The following is a 15,645-nucleotide window of genomic DNA, read 5'->3' as shown; positions in this document are numbered from 1 at the left end:
GTCAGAAAAATCATACTAGAACAGCTAAACTTTATATGGCCTTGAGCAGAGTCACCTTAATTAATGGCAGGTATGTACTATTATTTAACATCAGTTTGAATGCAGTTTTTTTTTTTAATTGATTTATATGCCGCCCTTCTCCGGAGACTCAGAGCGGCTTACAATGCGTTAAGCAATAGCCTTCATACTTTTGTATATTTATACAAAGTCAGCTTATTGCCCCCACAAACTGGGTCCTCATTTCACCTACCTTAGAAAGGATGGAAGGCTGAGTCAACCTTGAGCCTTGGAGAGATTTGAACCAGCAGTAAATTGCAGGCAGCTGTGTTAATAACAGGGTGCTTAAACCACTGTACTATCAAGGCTCTTAGTTAATTCTGAACACAGCCACATCTATATTTATAAAAGATGTGTGCACTTGCAACCATGTTATTGTATATATTTCCCCCTTAAAAGATTTCAGTTTGTTTTTCAATTAAATTGTACAATTTATATTTTTTATTAAAAGGGGGGGGGAATCTGATTGATTTTTCTTGCTCTGATTTTTTTACATCTCAAAACCTGGCATGTTAACAGATGTGTATAGACTTTTTAAATTCACTCTACCTTTCTTTTTAATGGAGGGTAGCAAAAAGGCCCCTTTGCAGAAATGTTAGAAAACAATGAAAACTGATCTAAATGTAGATGCTAACTACTACGGTAGCAAGAGTGACGAGCAATCAAAATACAATAAGTAAAGAGGTGTAGAATCCATCTAGTGTTTCTCGATATATAATATACCCAGGACCAGAACATGAAACAAAAACAGATACTTCCTTTTGAAGTTTTTTTTGTCCAATAGTATGATGATTAGAAGTAACAGCAGTAATGTAGAGCCAAGCTCTGAGTGGAACTTTAATATTTGATCAGAGGCAAACAGGCAGAAGGACCAATGAATTTGTTTTCTTTACAAATGAATTCTTATGCATATCAAAACAAAACAGTTTCTTTTATTGCATTGTATTTTCAGAGTGGTCAAGCATGTTATGAAATGTTCCAACACCATTCATAAAAACGGCTTATACATAAATCTACAATAAAATAAAAAACAAAAACTGTTTCAACAATATACTTATCAAATCAGCTCCAGCAGAACATTACAGAAACTATTTTAAAACAGTTATTCCAGCTGTTTAGTAGGACTGAATGAAATTGTTCCTGATATGAGTACTTTTGACCAAGAGTTTTCTGTCCTTTTTCAGCACAGCATAAAGGAGATTCTTGGAGCAAATTATAATTTACCTGTTCTCCTAAACAAGTTTCACTACTGGGAAATATCTATGAGGAGAAAAATCAAATTCTGGAGGAACCTGGAAAAATAAATATATATACATATTAGTGTCAATTTATTTATTTATTTTATTTTATTTATTTATTATCAAATTTAAAACAGCTTTTCAAGAATTTTGTCATTCCAAGTAGATTTTTAAAATATCAAGCATACCAGAAAAATTCCAAAGGGATTTTGGAACATACTCTTCACTTATTCTTTGTAATTGTAGAAATATGTACAATTACATGTAACTGAGTACCTCAATCAGATATGAACTTGCAGCACTGGTACCTTTGCAATGGGTACTTTAGCATTACATAGTACAAGTCATGCAAGAGGGCATCCCCTTTTCATCCACACCAGGGGTGCCAAACTGGCAGCCCACGGACAGATGCATCACGCGTAGGCCATGCCCATCCCAGTTCCACGAATGGGAAAAATGTCGTGAAACATCATGTGATGACAATGAGTGAGTTTGATATCCGTGATCCACACTACATTCCCCAATTTTTTTCCTGGCCAGGCCTCAAACCTCCATTACAGATGTCCCAAAAGTGTTTTTTCAATAGGCAACTGGACTTTCTGGTTTTTTCTTTGAAGACATTTTGCTTCTCATCCAAGAAGCTTCTTTAGCTCTCAATGAGAAGCGAAACATCTTCAAAGAAAAACCAGAAGGTGCAGTTACTTCTTGAAAAAGCACCTTTGGGACAACCATGACCTGGATGACTGAGAATCTCCATTACAGATGTTTCAGATTTCTGCTGGATACAGTTCAATATGACTGACCCCATTTGACAGACTTCAGTTTGTTTCCCATGGCAACTGCTTTAACTTAACTGCAATTTGCTTACTTTAGAATCTTTTTTGTGACCTCCTGCCAGCAGCTTCATAACAACAATATTGGGTTTGGCAACTTTAAGAATTCGATTGACCTAGACAGAGACAAGTCAAGTTTCATATTATGTATGCATAGTTAAAAGACCAGTTGCAGTGAAGACTTAATAATCCTTGCCGTTTTTATATTTATTTCTCCATGATGGCTTATTTATTAACCCAGTTGTATACTAACAAATGCACTTTACAAACATATTGTTCTACTGTATAAGTAATAAGCACAGTGACATACTTTCCAAATATTGACAATATTCCAGGGTTTATTGCAGCATTCTGGGGAAGCATGCAAAATGCTAAGCTGTTGTCAACATCTTTTAAAAGATGGATTTTTTTCCATATTCAGAAATGATCAAATTCTCTGGTTCTTTTTAAGTAAACCAGTAACAAAGTTACAAAAAAAGAGGATACAGAGCAGATTTCTGACTAATTAAGAGAAAAAAACTAGTACGTAAAGCAATAAACACCGTAATAACTAGAATTTCAAATCCGGGGAGCAGTTCTATTTATAATGATTCCCCCAGCCATTATTATGATTGATCTGAAATTATATTACATTGTTAATACAGTTGAATTGATTTTTCTTGTTAATTAGTTTATAATAATTTTTTAAAAAATATTGAAGATTGTACAGAAACAGCCATTATGGAATATCTGAACTGTAACATCAGCAACATAATTCTATAAACTGCTAGAGTTAAATAGTGTTTATAAACTTAATTCTTCTAAGACCTTTATTTGTGACTTAAGAGGTTCCATCATAAAATATCAAGCAATTAAGTCTCCAAAAACTTCAGATATTTAAAGACAATAGCACATTTGACACAAAGAGTTTATACTTGCAGAGATATGTAGACAATCTGCATTTACCTCCCTTCAATGGAGTTTGAATATCATAAGCAAGTTTCAATTTATTCTCTCTGTTCTATAGTCACATGTTTACCTCATGATCTGGGTTAGAGATATTCTCCAGTATCATTTTAGCTTGCTGGAAGTGTTTGCTAGCAGCCATGTAAAGATCAGAAGACTGAGGCGGAGGAGTGTATTTGTTTAGATCAGACATTTCCTAAACATTAAATAATAAACGTCATTTAAAATTGAAGCAATAAAATATCCTTATACATTTAAAAAATATAAGTTGTGGTTTGATGAAAAGAAACAGCATACAGAACTCTTTTAATTATTAGTTCATATATAATTTTAGAACTAAGTAGGTAATGGTTTCTTCACTTCTGGTACTGTAAAAACTAACAAATTATATTTTTCAACACCAGTAACACGGCATGTGAAATGCTTTTTCATATTTTAAAGGCAGGCTTGGGATGTGACTTGATGTAAACTACTGTTTCTTGCCTTCATTCCAAGGAAAAGAAATATATACCACCAGGAACAATTGCTTGTGAGGACGAAAATATTAACAAGATTTGTGACAAATTAGTTTTTTTTAAAAAAAAATTAAAGTAAAGCATATAATTAACATGGGTTTAATATGATTCACCTTGAATTGCAAATAGTGCACAGGTGGTGGTGTGATGACACTGTTGAATGGGGCAAACCGATGTTCGTATCGAACTTGTTCACTATCAAGTTCAAATTTTGGCTTCCTCACTTTACCATCCATGTCAAAAGCAATCATAGTCTTCAGGAAAATGCAAAGTAAAAGCTTGTTACAACAGCAGCAATGGAAATGTTAATATATGTACATACTAGTTAGAAATAATTGGAAAAATTGTATTTCTGATTACAATTGCATATGAATCTTGACATTCCACCCTAGTAATTATCTCATGAAATATGATTCATAACTTTATCACTGGAATTGAATGGAACTAGCTCTTTCAATAGCAATTCATACTAACAGATGACTATACTAGTGAAATGTACGAATAAACTGTAGATGGTCCAAAATGTAGTAGCCCAACTCCTATTGGGTACAAGGAGGTTTAGCAATTTAACACCAATGCATTGCTTGTTGGATTAGTTACCAAAAATTGTCAGGTCGAACTCAAACTGCTTATGCTAAAGCCCTAGATCAGAGGTGTCCAACGTTGGCAACTTTAAGACTTGTGGGCTTCAAATCCTAGAATTCCCCAGCCAATTTGGGTATACAAATGTGCCCTTTATGGATATGTGTTTTTTTTTAAACTTATTGAATTACATAATGTGTATACATTACCTTGTACATTCCAGCACACATATTTTGATAGGCTTGGCTCATTGTAATCTCTCTGCTCAGAGGACGAGCTGTAAATTTTATGCATAGAAAAACATGATGATAAAATTGTGCTAACTTCTGAAACATTTTTAAAAACCTATATAATCTGAAAAATGAGGCAGATCTCAGAAGTATATTTATTATTCTATAGAATTTGCAATGGTCCTACTACAGAACCTATACCCGTGAGGGCGAACCTATGGCACGCATGCCACCATATCGGGGGCACACCAGCTCAGCTCTGGTGTGCATGCACGCGCCGGCCAGCTAATTTTCGGGCCTTCTGGGCCCAGGCCTACCAGAAGTAGGGAAACAGGCTGTTTCCTGCTTCTGGGGGGGACGGGGGACGGGGACTGAGGAAGGCCCGTTTTTCTTTCTCACCTGGCTCCAGATCCTCTAAATGCATCTGGGGAGGGTGAAAACAGCCTTCCCCACTCCCTCGGAGTCCCCCCAGAGGCCTGAAACGGCCCATTTCGCAACTCCCAGTGGGACAAGAAGTGACTTTTTTGTTGTCCCCAGCCTCCAGAGACTCCTAGAGAGGCCAGGAGCGGGAGAGGGGGTTGCACGTGCATGCGCAGGGCAGGGCACATAGAATTATGGGTGTGGGCATGCATGCGCGCGAACCTCTCCTGCCCCCCCCTTCCTGGCATGCGATGGCAAAAAGGTTAGCCATCACTGACCTATACTGTGATACACCCATGCTAAATATTCTCTCAAAAAGGACACTTTCTAATATACTGCTGAGTGACAAAAATAGTAATAATGGAAAAATATTTTTGTTTATTCTGCTCAGGTTTATAAGCCATTTATGTTGTAAACAATTAAAACTATACAATGGAGGGGGGAGTCCTACTTTTTTCTTCTAATGATAAAAGCAAGCTACATTGCTTGACAAATGAATTATGAAAACTGGAAAAATTAGGACTTCCGGTTTGCTCTTCGTAGCCACCAGACGGTCTCTTGGGACCGCCAGCCCCTTCGCCTGTAAAGAGCCGCCTGTACAGCGCAAAGGCGGCTCGAAAAACCCCATTTCCAGGAGGAAATGTGGGATAGAGCAGGTGAGTGCAGGTAGAGCTCTCCGTAGCCCCCAGGGGTTTTTTTTTTTTACTCTTGGGGGCGGGCGGAGGAATGCTCCCTATAGCACTCGCCGCCCGCTCCGGGCGTTGGGAGACTTCTGCCTTTTTGCAGAACAAGGCTACGAAGACAAGCCTTTTAAGATATTTAACAGATTAACTAAAGATGATGAGATTTGGATTTGGATCTGTGACCCTAAATTGCAAGTATTAATACTTATTTTACAAAGGATATTCAACAAAGTAAAAAAGACCTTTTAAAATGGCGATTGCCGAAACTGGAGCAGGGAAGCTGAAAAGAGAAAGTCCTTCCGTTTCTTATTAAGTTACAAAATAGCAGAATAAATGCTCCTGGTTACATTTGAAGGGATTTGAGCTGGATCTGTGACCTCGAATTGCAAGTATTTCACTTATTTTATAACAATTATTGAAGAAGGAAAAGGAAAAGGAAAAAAGAATCTTTAAAAAGGGCGACTGCCGAGGCTTGAGAAGGGGCTGAAAGGGAGAGTCCTTCCGTTTCTTATTGAGATACAAAGTAGCTGAATAAATATTTTTGGCTACACTTTAAAATAAAGCTCTACTTTTGTGTTTTTTCTTTTCCTGGAGATTTGATATTCATCTTGGTTGGAAAGAGGTTTTTTTTTTTTCTCTGCTGCCTCTCTTTTCTTTTTAAGAAAAATAGTTTGTCTGTGTTGAAACATGGCATTAAAGTTGGACAAACAAGCAAAGGGGGGGGATTCCCCCATTAACAAACTACGTGACCAAGTTTTAAAGCTCCAGTCTCAGAAAACCGATTTTAATATAATCGAATTTCTTTTGGAGGAGATTGTAAGAAGGGATGAGATTGCGAATCAGAACTTTGAAAAATTTAAGCAGGAAATTAAAGAATTAGTGCAATTAAAGTTTGATATTTTGAATCGAAAGATTATTAAAATGGCTAATGATCTTGTAGGATTTATGACTAAGTTGGATGAAAATACTAACTTATTAGAGTCTAAAGTGGAAGAAATTGAGGACAATTTGGATAATAAAATACAAAAAATTGAAAATGATTTGACAAATACTCAAGACAATAGCTCAGAAGAAAAATCTAAAATGGAGGTTGAACAAAAGTCTTGTAATGTAGAAAATTTACAACAACGGATTGAAAGAGAGGTCTTAATGATGCATTATAATTTTACAGAATATGCGATCAGACTCAGAGGTTTACAGGAAAATAACAGAGATGATTTAAGGAAAATATCTTCTGAAATTCTGGCTGGGATTTTAAAGGTTCAACCTGGGGAAGTGTTTTGTAGGATTGATAGAGTGTACAGAATAAACTCCTGGATTGCAAAGCAAAGGCAATTGCCTAGAGATGTGGTGATTTATTTTACAGACAAGGAAATTAGGAATAAAATTGTGCAAAATTCCTTCAATTCTACTTTGCAATTGTATGGAAGGAAGATATGGATCTACAAAGAGCTTCCCCCCAAGATGTTAATGGAAAGGAAGAAATTTGGTTTTCTGGTGACTGAGTTAAAATACAGAAATATTCCATTTAGGTGGAATGCCCCAGTTGGCATAATATTGAGATATCAAGGAGAAAGATACCAATTAGATACTGTTGAAAAAGCGGAAGAATTTTATCAAAAAATTTTGAAAATGAACTTAACATCTATAGGCACAATACAGGATAAGCAGAAGGAGTTGGAAATAAAGGGAAAACATCGAATTACAGAGGTTGTGGTAGACAAACTGTCTTTGGATTCTCTTGATACTCCAGCTGGATTATCTACAAATATGAGAGAAGCGGCATCTGATTTCAACGTGATGATCCAACAAGATCAGTTTATAAAGCAGAATGAAAACCGATCAGTTGATATACAACTTGTAGAAAGGAAAACAGGATGGAAATCAAACCCACAAAAAGAAAAGAAAAAAAGAAATAGGTCTCATAAAAACAGAAATTTCTAAACTAAGCAACGGTGAAGCCAGTGATTTTAAAAAAAATGAATGAATATGTGAAAAGATAGTGGAGGCGAAGTATTGGTTAATATCATCCTGAGGACAGTGACAGACCTCTGCAATGCCGTAATTTTGGGATGTGAAAAGAGCCTTAATCTGTTGGATTTGAATTATCTATTTTGGATTTCTTTTCTTGTACTGATAAATATATTATAATTATTCTGAGCTATAAGGCAAGAGAGTTACGTTGGGGCATGCAGAAGATCTGGTTGTTACCCATTACGATGATGGGAATTAATAATCCTGATGAAAGCCACAATTACAATTCTATGGAATACAATTATAATGTCACTCGGGTGGTTGTTTTTATTTTTATATATATATGAGGATATTTATTACTGATGGGGGCAGATGAAGACTGAAGACTTTGAACAAACTGTTGCACCAGGATGCTATGTTACCCAATTATGGATGGGGGACTCAATAATCTAGTGGAAAGACATCAAAGAAGATATTATATGGATTATAAATTTAAAGTTATTGTCTTTTTTTTTTTAAATAACGGAATATATGTATATATATATATATATATATTAGTAGAGTGGGCAGATATTAAGAATTGAATTGTTGTGTATGGTAATTTTGTAGGAAAGTGGGTGGAAATATGTTAGTCTACTGATGGATTAGCTTAAGAAAAGGGATGTTTAAGTGATATATTTAGGGTAGTGGAGGAAATGGACAGAGCTGAATAAATGTTAAATTAGGACTTATGTGGAAGGCTGCTTTGAAATGTTATATTAATATACACAAAGAATAAATGTTAAAGTAGGATTTATTATACAGTCTTAAAGTGGAAGGTTGTTTTGAAATGTTGTAACAATACATAGATATAAGTTTTGGGGAGGACAAAAAGGGTAGATTATTGCTAAATTGGGGGTTATAATAATATTATGCTAAACTAGAAGTTATCATACAATGTTATAGCAGACTGCTTTTTTTTTTTTTTTTTTTTTTAAATGTATGGTAAAAGGGGAAAGTAATAATATTAATAATATTTTTAGTAAGTAAGGGTCAGTATATAGAGGAGAGAGTAAGGCGATGGTAAAATATTATGTAATCTGTTATGAATTAGGTTTTTGGTGTGAAGAAGTCACGGGGGGATGGGTGGCGAGGGGGGGTTAGGGAGGAGGGGGGGAAGGAAAAAAGGGGAAAAATTTGTATTTGAAAACTTTTTCAATAAAAAAAAAAAAAGAAAACTGGAAAAATTATTCAATGGGAAAATGCAATTAGTGAAAAGAGAAGTTCAAACTTCTAAACTTATTCAAGAACACAATAAGAAATTAAGATCATATTCCATTATTACTGATGCTTAATAATTTATTTTACAATGTATATGCTATGGGTATTATGTCATACTTTTAATGTATTGTTGATTACTATAAGACTATTTTTAACTGCTGACAGAATGTGGTTATCGCAAGAAAAAATCTAATACTGCAAACTAAATTTAGCTCATATACATGGTTGTTTTTTTTATTGTTGTTTTTTCTAGTGCTCCAACTCCAAATAGTCAAATAAAGATTTTTATTGGACAATGAGGTTGGAGATAATGAAACTGCTTACTTGAAAGAATGTACATAATTTAGATTTCAATGGCTCCATGTAGCTGAACATTCAAAAGGCAACCGTAAATTCAGAAGTCAGAAAATAAGCCTCAAGCAAAACAATGAAGTGTTTCGAGTCCTATCTCAAAAATATACCTTTTTTCTTTTTCTTTGTTTTTTTATTACTCCGGCCTTTCTGTTGTTCTTCCATTATTCTTTCTTCAGCCATCTGAGAACTATCAGCACGACTGAGTGTTGACATTAGCCATGCATACAGAAATTCAGAAAGGTACCTAATGTAGAAAGAGTACTTAATGTAGGAGATTTACTAATTTTTGATTATTTATTTGTTCACTTATTAATCAAATTTCTATAGATGCCCATCCCAAGAGAAGTGTCTCTTGGCGATGCGCAATTGTCAATTAAAAAAACAACACACACATTAAAATAGATATTTAAAAATAGAAAAGATCAGCATTAGAAATGGAGATAATTAAAACTAAAAATATATACAAACCCCAAATAGGGAAAGAGAGAAAATATATTTACCTCAATAGTGGAGCCATTTAAACAACTCTGCAGTTCCCTGGGACCCCCAGCCCTGGTGATATAACAAGGTCTTGAGGGACTTCTAGAACATCAAAAAGGATAGAGCTAACCTAATGTTGAGGGGTGGAGTGGGGAGAATGTTCATAAGGTGGGCACCAAAGCAGACAAGGCCTGCTATCCGGGACCCGCCAAATGTGGATTCCTGGTAGATGATATCCACAACATGCCCTGTGTCGTACCTAATGGGCTGAGGTAGTATAATTGGGGAAAGGCAGTCTCTCAGATAACTCAGCTTTATACCACAGAGGGCTTTAAAGGTTAAAAGAAACACCTTAAATCAGTTCATTTGTTTTAATTTTATAACCAATTTTAATTGAGATAAGACTTTAAGTAGGAAAAAATGTAACCATTTGAGAAAAATGTTTATTTTCAAATAAGTTGATAACTAAAATAAAAATCATACTTAGTATTTCTAGACTTTATAATTTAAATGTATAGATCCTTTTATTGAATCATATTGAATCAGCTATCATTAAATGAATTTCTGTTTTCTTCACTAAAACTGTCCTTTTTTCCCCTCGAAGTATAGAAGAAAACTGATCAGCCCAGACTCAAGCAGTATCTTACTAAAATTAATATAGCCACACAGTAAGATTCTCTCTGACAACTTTAGTTTATTATGAAAATAGCCTAATTTTCCCCCTCATGTCAGATCACCCTCATAGCAGTAGATGCTAATGGGAGAGAATACTTTCTTGCCATGAAGATCCTCAAACAAACGTATCACCAGAGTCACAAGTCTGTGTTACATTAACCCTGAATAGGTTATTAATTGAAATTATCCATACTAATTTTCAAAATATTAAAAAATAATTAGGAATATCGACGTTTATAACCAATATATTAACAATCTAAGAAAAAATATTAACAGAGGGACAGCCGTAGGTGTACTATCAGAACTTTGCAAGCACTAATCAGTATAAGGGCTCCCATTGCAAGAAGCAATGAACAAATTATGGGGAACTAGAAGTCTTTCAGCTACAGTCATATGAAAAAGTAACTGAAATGTTTGAATTTTTCAACATATTTGGACATACAGGTATTTGATCTTCATTTCAACAATATTGACAAAAGGGATGTGACAAACACATCTTGTAGTTCATTGTGTAATTTAAATGAACATAAACACAAATTTCACCTGTGGAAAAAAATAAATATATCTGTGCATTTATCACTACCTCATATACCTAAAATTAGAATTTTAAAAAATTAGAATCATATGCACCAGATATAGGCAAATCTAGGCAAAACCTTAATGAAACCTCAGACGTTTAGTTTGATTCATTGTGATAGTGAATGCCTAGGTCAAAAGAGCTCTCTGAAGCTTTCAGAAAAAATAATTCATGCCTGTGAATCTGGGAAGGCATTTTAAAAATTGCCAAACAACTAGTCATCAACCATTCTACTACCTGGAATATCATTTACAAGAGAAGATTCCAAACAACTGCCAACTCGCCCAGGTCTAGCTATTCCAGCAAGCTCAGCCCTAGAGCAGAACACAAGATGCTGAACAAAGCCTCTAAGAATCCCAGAATTTCATCACGTGACCTCGAGCCAGCTCTCACCACTACTGAAGTCAAATTGCATAGATCTACCATTAGAAAGAAGCTGCTCAAATTAGATTTACATTGGAGGCATATCAAGAGGAAACCTCTGCTGTCCAGAAAGGACATTGGGGCAAGACTAGTTTGCCTGTGAATATCTACCATACTTTTTGGAGTATAAGATGCACTTTCCCCCCCCTAAAAAGAGGGTAGAAATGTTATACACTGAATACAGCCATTTTTGGCTTCCTGAAGCTCCACCCCACACATCCTGTTTTTGCCAAAAACAGGCCTGGTTTTCGTAAAAATGGGATGTGGAGAAGGTTTGAGAGGCCTGCAGAGTGCTCCTGGGGGCGGGGAGGGCAAAAATGTGACACATGGGTTTTTTTCACAAAAACAGGAGCGTTTTTGCCCTCCCAAACCCCCAGGAGCATTCTGTAGGCCTCCCAAGCCCTCTGTGCATCCCATTTTCTCAAAAACATGATGCACAGAGGGTTTGGGAGGCCTGCCAAGTGCTTCTGGGGGCCAGGGAAGGCAAACACTTTTTTTTCTTGTTTACCTCTTTGAAATCCTTGCGCGTCTTATACTCCGATGCGTCTTATAGTCCGAAAAATAAGGTAAGTAAAAAACAGGATTTCTGAAACAATGTGTTCTGGACAGAAGAGGCAAAGATAATGATACAGATAAGTACCAAGAGACACATTTGGTGAAAATACAGCATTTACCAGAAGAACCTGATACCAAGTATAAAGCATAGTGATGGAAATGTTATGGTTTGGGGCTACTTTGTTATATCAGGTCCTGAGCAGTTCACCATCACAGAATCTACTTTTGTATCCAAGGTGCTTGAAGATAATGGGAAATCACCAGACAGAAGATGGAAGCTTTAAAGAAAGTGGCATCAACCATAAACATTCTAGTAAATCTATCAAACTGACTGAAAAAGAGGAAATGAAGGGTTCTACTTAAAGTTTGTTTCGGTCAAAAGGGGAAATCTTAGGTTTTGCTTACTTTTTCTACAGAAGAAAATGCTATTTCTGTTAAACCTTTATTGAATAAATATTTTCAAAGTCAGTTTTCCATTGGGTTTTTCTGTTCAATTACATTATATTTATCATCTTATACTGTTTGAATGAAGATAAAACATTGGTATGTCTGCATATGTTAAAAAAGGGAAAATATATATGGCATGTACTTATTATTTCATATGACTCTCTAACATCCACACCCAAAGAAGACTATATTCCAGTTCCAGTTATCGAAGCTTTAAGACTAATTGCTCTTAAAAGAAAACTTCAGGCAAATACAGGCATTACAAAACAAGATCAGTAGTATTTTAGGTATTTAATGCAAGTATCTCCATAGGAAAAAAAAGCTAAGCAATGCAAAACTCATTAATTTTGCATGATGCTTAGAAAAAATTAACAAATTCAGTGAAGTATCAAAAGCACTGAATATATATTTAAATATGAGTAATAGGCATTTATGGAATCTCTGCCAAATCATGTTCAATGGGGGAACACTGATGCAATTGTACCTAAGGAATCTGTTAGACACATATATGCTTCACTATATTTAGAGTTGGGTCTGGATAGCGCACACTCCTAATCTGCAAGTAATTAACTTCTCTTACCAATATATGTAATAATATTCATGCATACTGTATAGCTCCAGTTCAAACCCACTGAGAAGATACTGTATCATAATGCGAAGATTATGGTATAGGACCCACGTTCCCAAGCATGCCAAATGCTGCCTTTGAGGTTCTTGTTTCAAGAGCATACTGTGAAGAGCTGCATCCACTTTCTCTGCCTAATGAAAAACAAATATTCAGCTTAATGCAACTACGAGTGCTGAGATTATACTAACAAAATTATGACAAATAAAAACAATTCTAACAAAAAGAGCCAGTTTGGCCTAGTGGTTAAGGCCTCAGGCTAGAAACTGTGGGTACTAGTCCCACCTTAGACATGAAAGCCGGCTGGGTGACTTTGGCCAGTCACCCAATCTCGGTCCAACTCACCTCACAGGGTGGTGGTTGTGGGGAAAACAGGAGGAAGAAGGATCTTTATGTATGTTCACCACCTTGAGTTATTTATAAAAATAATAAAGGTGAGATTAAAAAATATATTTTTAAAAAATCTAAAAAAAAAAAAATCCTGATGCTTGTATCTGCATTTACACATAAGATCCCAAAACTGCTGTTCTTTCACATCAAAACAAATAACCCAAATATATGCAATAACATGTAAGGATCAAAACAGTTTTATTTAATTTAGGTATAATATATGTATGAATGATGCTAATAAATTGAGCACTTTGTGTTCCATACAATATCACACCTTAGAATTTTGTGTCATATAATGACACAAGAATTAGAATTCTTTTCACCTTTGAAACCTAATTGGATATTGTAATATTTAATTCTTTAGTGTATGGTATCATATACCATGTTTCCACGAAAATAAGACTCTGTCTTATATTTTTTTGAACCCTAAAAAAGCCCGATTGGGCTTATTATCAGGGGATGTCTTATTTTGGGGGAAACAGGGTACCTTAAAAAAATCGATAATATGTTATCTAAAGTTATTAATAAATATAGCATCATTCGTTACAAAGAAAAAGTTAGTTTTCCCCAAATTTAAGATTTTCCTTAAATCCTATATTCCTAGATCTTAACCCTTTTTTTGAAAGGGCAATGAAAACAGAAAAACATGTATTGCATGTAGCTCTAGGAAGCATAGAGAACAAAAGTATGCTGCTTGAGCACTACAAACTATTCCTAAAGTTCTCACTTCAGTAGATACTAAATGTACTTTTAAATAATTCTTATATAGCCAAATCAACTAGAGAGAAAATGCAAGCCATCTTCATGACAGATTTGATAAAGTGTTTGATACCTGCTTATATTACCTCATCTTGCAAAGTAGCAAATTCTTCAAGAATATGGCCAAGTTTATCTCTCTGCCGAGCTCTATTATGCCCATGAATTTGAATCAAACTGCAAAATGGCTGAAAAAGAAAGAACCAGTCTGTTATATTTGAGACTTTACACACCAAATCTTAAGAACACTGTGGTGGCAACAGTGTACTTTGAAGTGATTTATAAATACAAAATCAATCAGTTCTTAGCTCACTTCTGGCACATCTGTTTAGGTGAGTCTAACTCTAAAAGGTGATTGTAATATGCATCTTACTCCAATGTTTTCCTATCACTATACAAACAATACATTCCTTCTTTTGAAATGCAGAATATTCCTTCAATAATTTCTCATCATTTCCTATTGGTCTGTGAAAGTATCTTACAGCATTACAACTGAGAAATTTAGAAAGATAAAAGGAATCACAGGACCAGGCATCTGGAAATTGTTTCATTTTGAAATGTTTCAAGCACAAAATTTACTGAGATGCATTTGTTGTGTACTTGGAATGGGGAACTTTGTGAAATTTCATACCAAACAAGTTTCAATACAAAACATTTTGTCCATAATCCTAATAGGACCCTCTATACTACTTCCTTTGCTATTTTACAAGGCACTTTAAAAAAAAATACTTTCTTCAAATTAATATAATATTTCTTCAATTCAAATAGCTGATTGACTTTTTGCTAAAAGCATGTAACAATCCAACTTTGAACAGGTCACATAGAGAAAATTTATGTTTTATCTTTATTGCATGTAAGCATTAAAATAAATGCACTAATATTTCAAAATGCTATCAATACTCACTCGAACACAGTGCGTGACAAAGGAGTCAATATAGTCCTTAGCCTGGTGATTGTTATAAAGACAACACCTAAGAGACGAGTGAAATTATTTTGAATAAAAATTAAAGGTGTACATTGCCCTAAAGTTGAGGTGGGCACCCAGAACCCCCAATTATTTTTATGCCCCCCCCAGAGCATATCCATAAGAGTACGAACTTTAAGTGATTATTCACACCTTCGCATCCTCAGTGAACCCCACTCCAAATATATATGTCCAACCTTCCCCTAAAACTTTGGGTATCTGTTTGATGTTATCACATTATTACAATCTGGTCTTTGGAGGCTTTTTTAAAAATATAACTAATGAACAAATCAACTGCTTCCTTCTATCCTTAGGTGAAAGACATGACTTGTATTCCTAACAATGGTTATGCCATAGAACTCCCAGATACTTTTTCTCCCTTAGCAATACTTAGATATTTTTTAATTACCAGAGAAGTCTACTTCTAAGTAGAAGTGATTTTACCAACACCTGTTCCTTAAAGATACCAAGGTATCTTTAGTATAAAGATATACTTTATATATACTGCTCAAAAAAATAAAGGGAACACAAGCAGAAGACATCCGAAATCTGAATGAATGAAATAGCCTTATTAAATACTTTGTTCTTTACATACAGTAGTTTATATACTGCTCAAACAATTAAAGGGAACACAAAACTACTGTATGTAACAAACAAAGTAT

General features: G+C 35.0%; 1 protein-coding gene across 2 annotated transcripts in view; it reads right to left on the bottom strand.

Annotated features, from left to right (window-relative positions):
- Positions 1-969: 969 nt before the first annotated feature.
- NAA35 (N-alpha-acetyltransferase 35, NatC auxiliary subunit) overlaps positions 970-15,645 on the bottom strand; it is a 31,926-nt gene continuing 17,250 nt past the window's right edge. For both annotated transcript variants that reach the window (XM_070935632.1, XM_070935633.1), the window contains exons 15-23: positions 14,924-14,990; positions 14,109-14,207; positions 12,829-13,007; positions 9,199-9,335; positions 4,380-4,447; positions 3,702-3,842; positions 3,147-3,269; positions 2,164-2,244; positions 970-1,349 (exon numbers count right to left, since the gene is read on the bottom strand). In XM_070935632.1, the coding sequence (XP_070791733.1) occupies positions 1,290-1,349; positions 2,164-2,244; positions 3,147-3,269; positions 3,702-3,842; positions 4,380-4,447; positions 9,199-9,335; positions 12,829-13,007; positions 14,109-14,207; positions 14,924-14,990 (955 nt within the window). In that variant the 3' untranslated portion in view covers positions 970-1,289. The remainder of the gene's footprint in view (positions 1,350-2,163; positions 2,245-3,146; positions 3,270-3,701; positions 3,843-4,379; positions 4,448-9,198; positions 9,336-12,828; positions 13,008-14,108; positions 14,208-14,923; positions 14,991-15,645) is intronic.

Source organism: Pituophis catenifer, unplaced genomic scaffold, assembly GCF_029215685.1.
Source record: "Pituophis catenifer annectens isolate HBS135680 unplaced genomic scaffold, rPitCat1.0.hap2 SCAF_2, whole genome shotgun sequence".
In the NCBI taxonomy this organism is placed as follows: domain Eukaryota; kingdom Metazoa; phylum Chordata; class Lepidosauria; order Squamata; family Colubridae; genus Pituophis; species Pituophis catenifer.
Note: the sequence above shows the minus strand (reverse complement) of the source record. Positions and strands in the feature narration are given on the sequence as shown.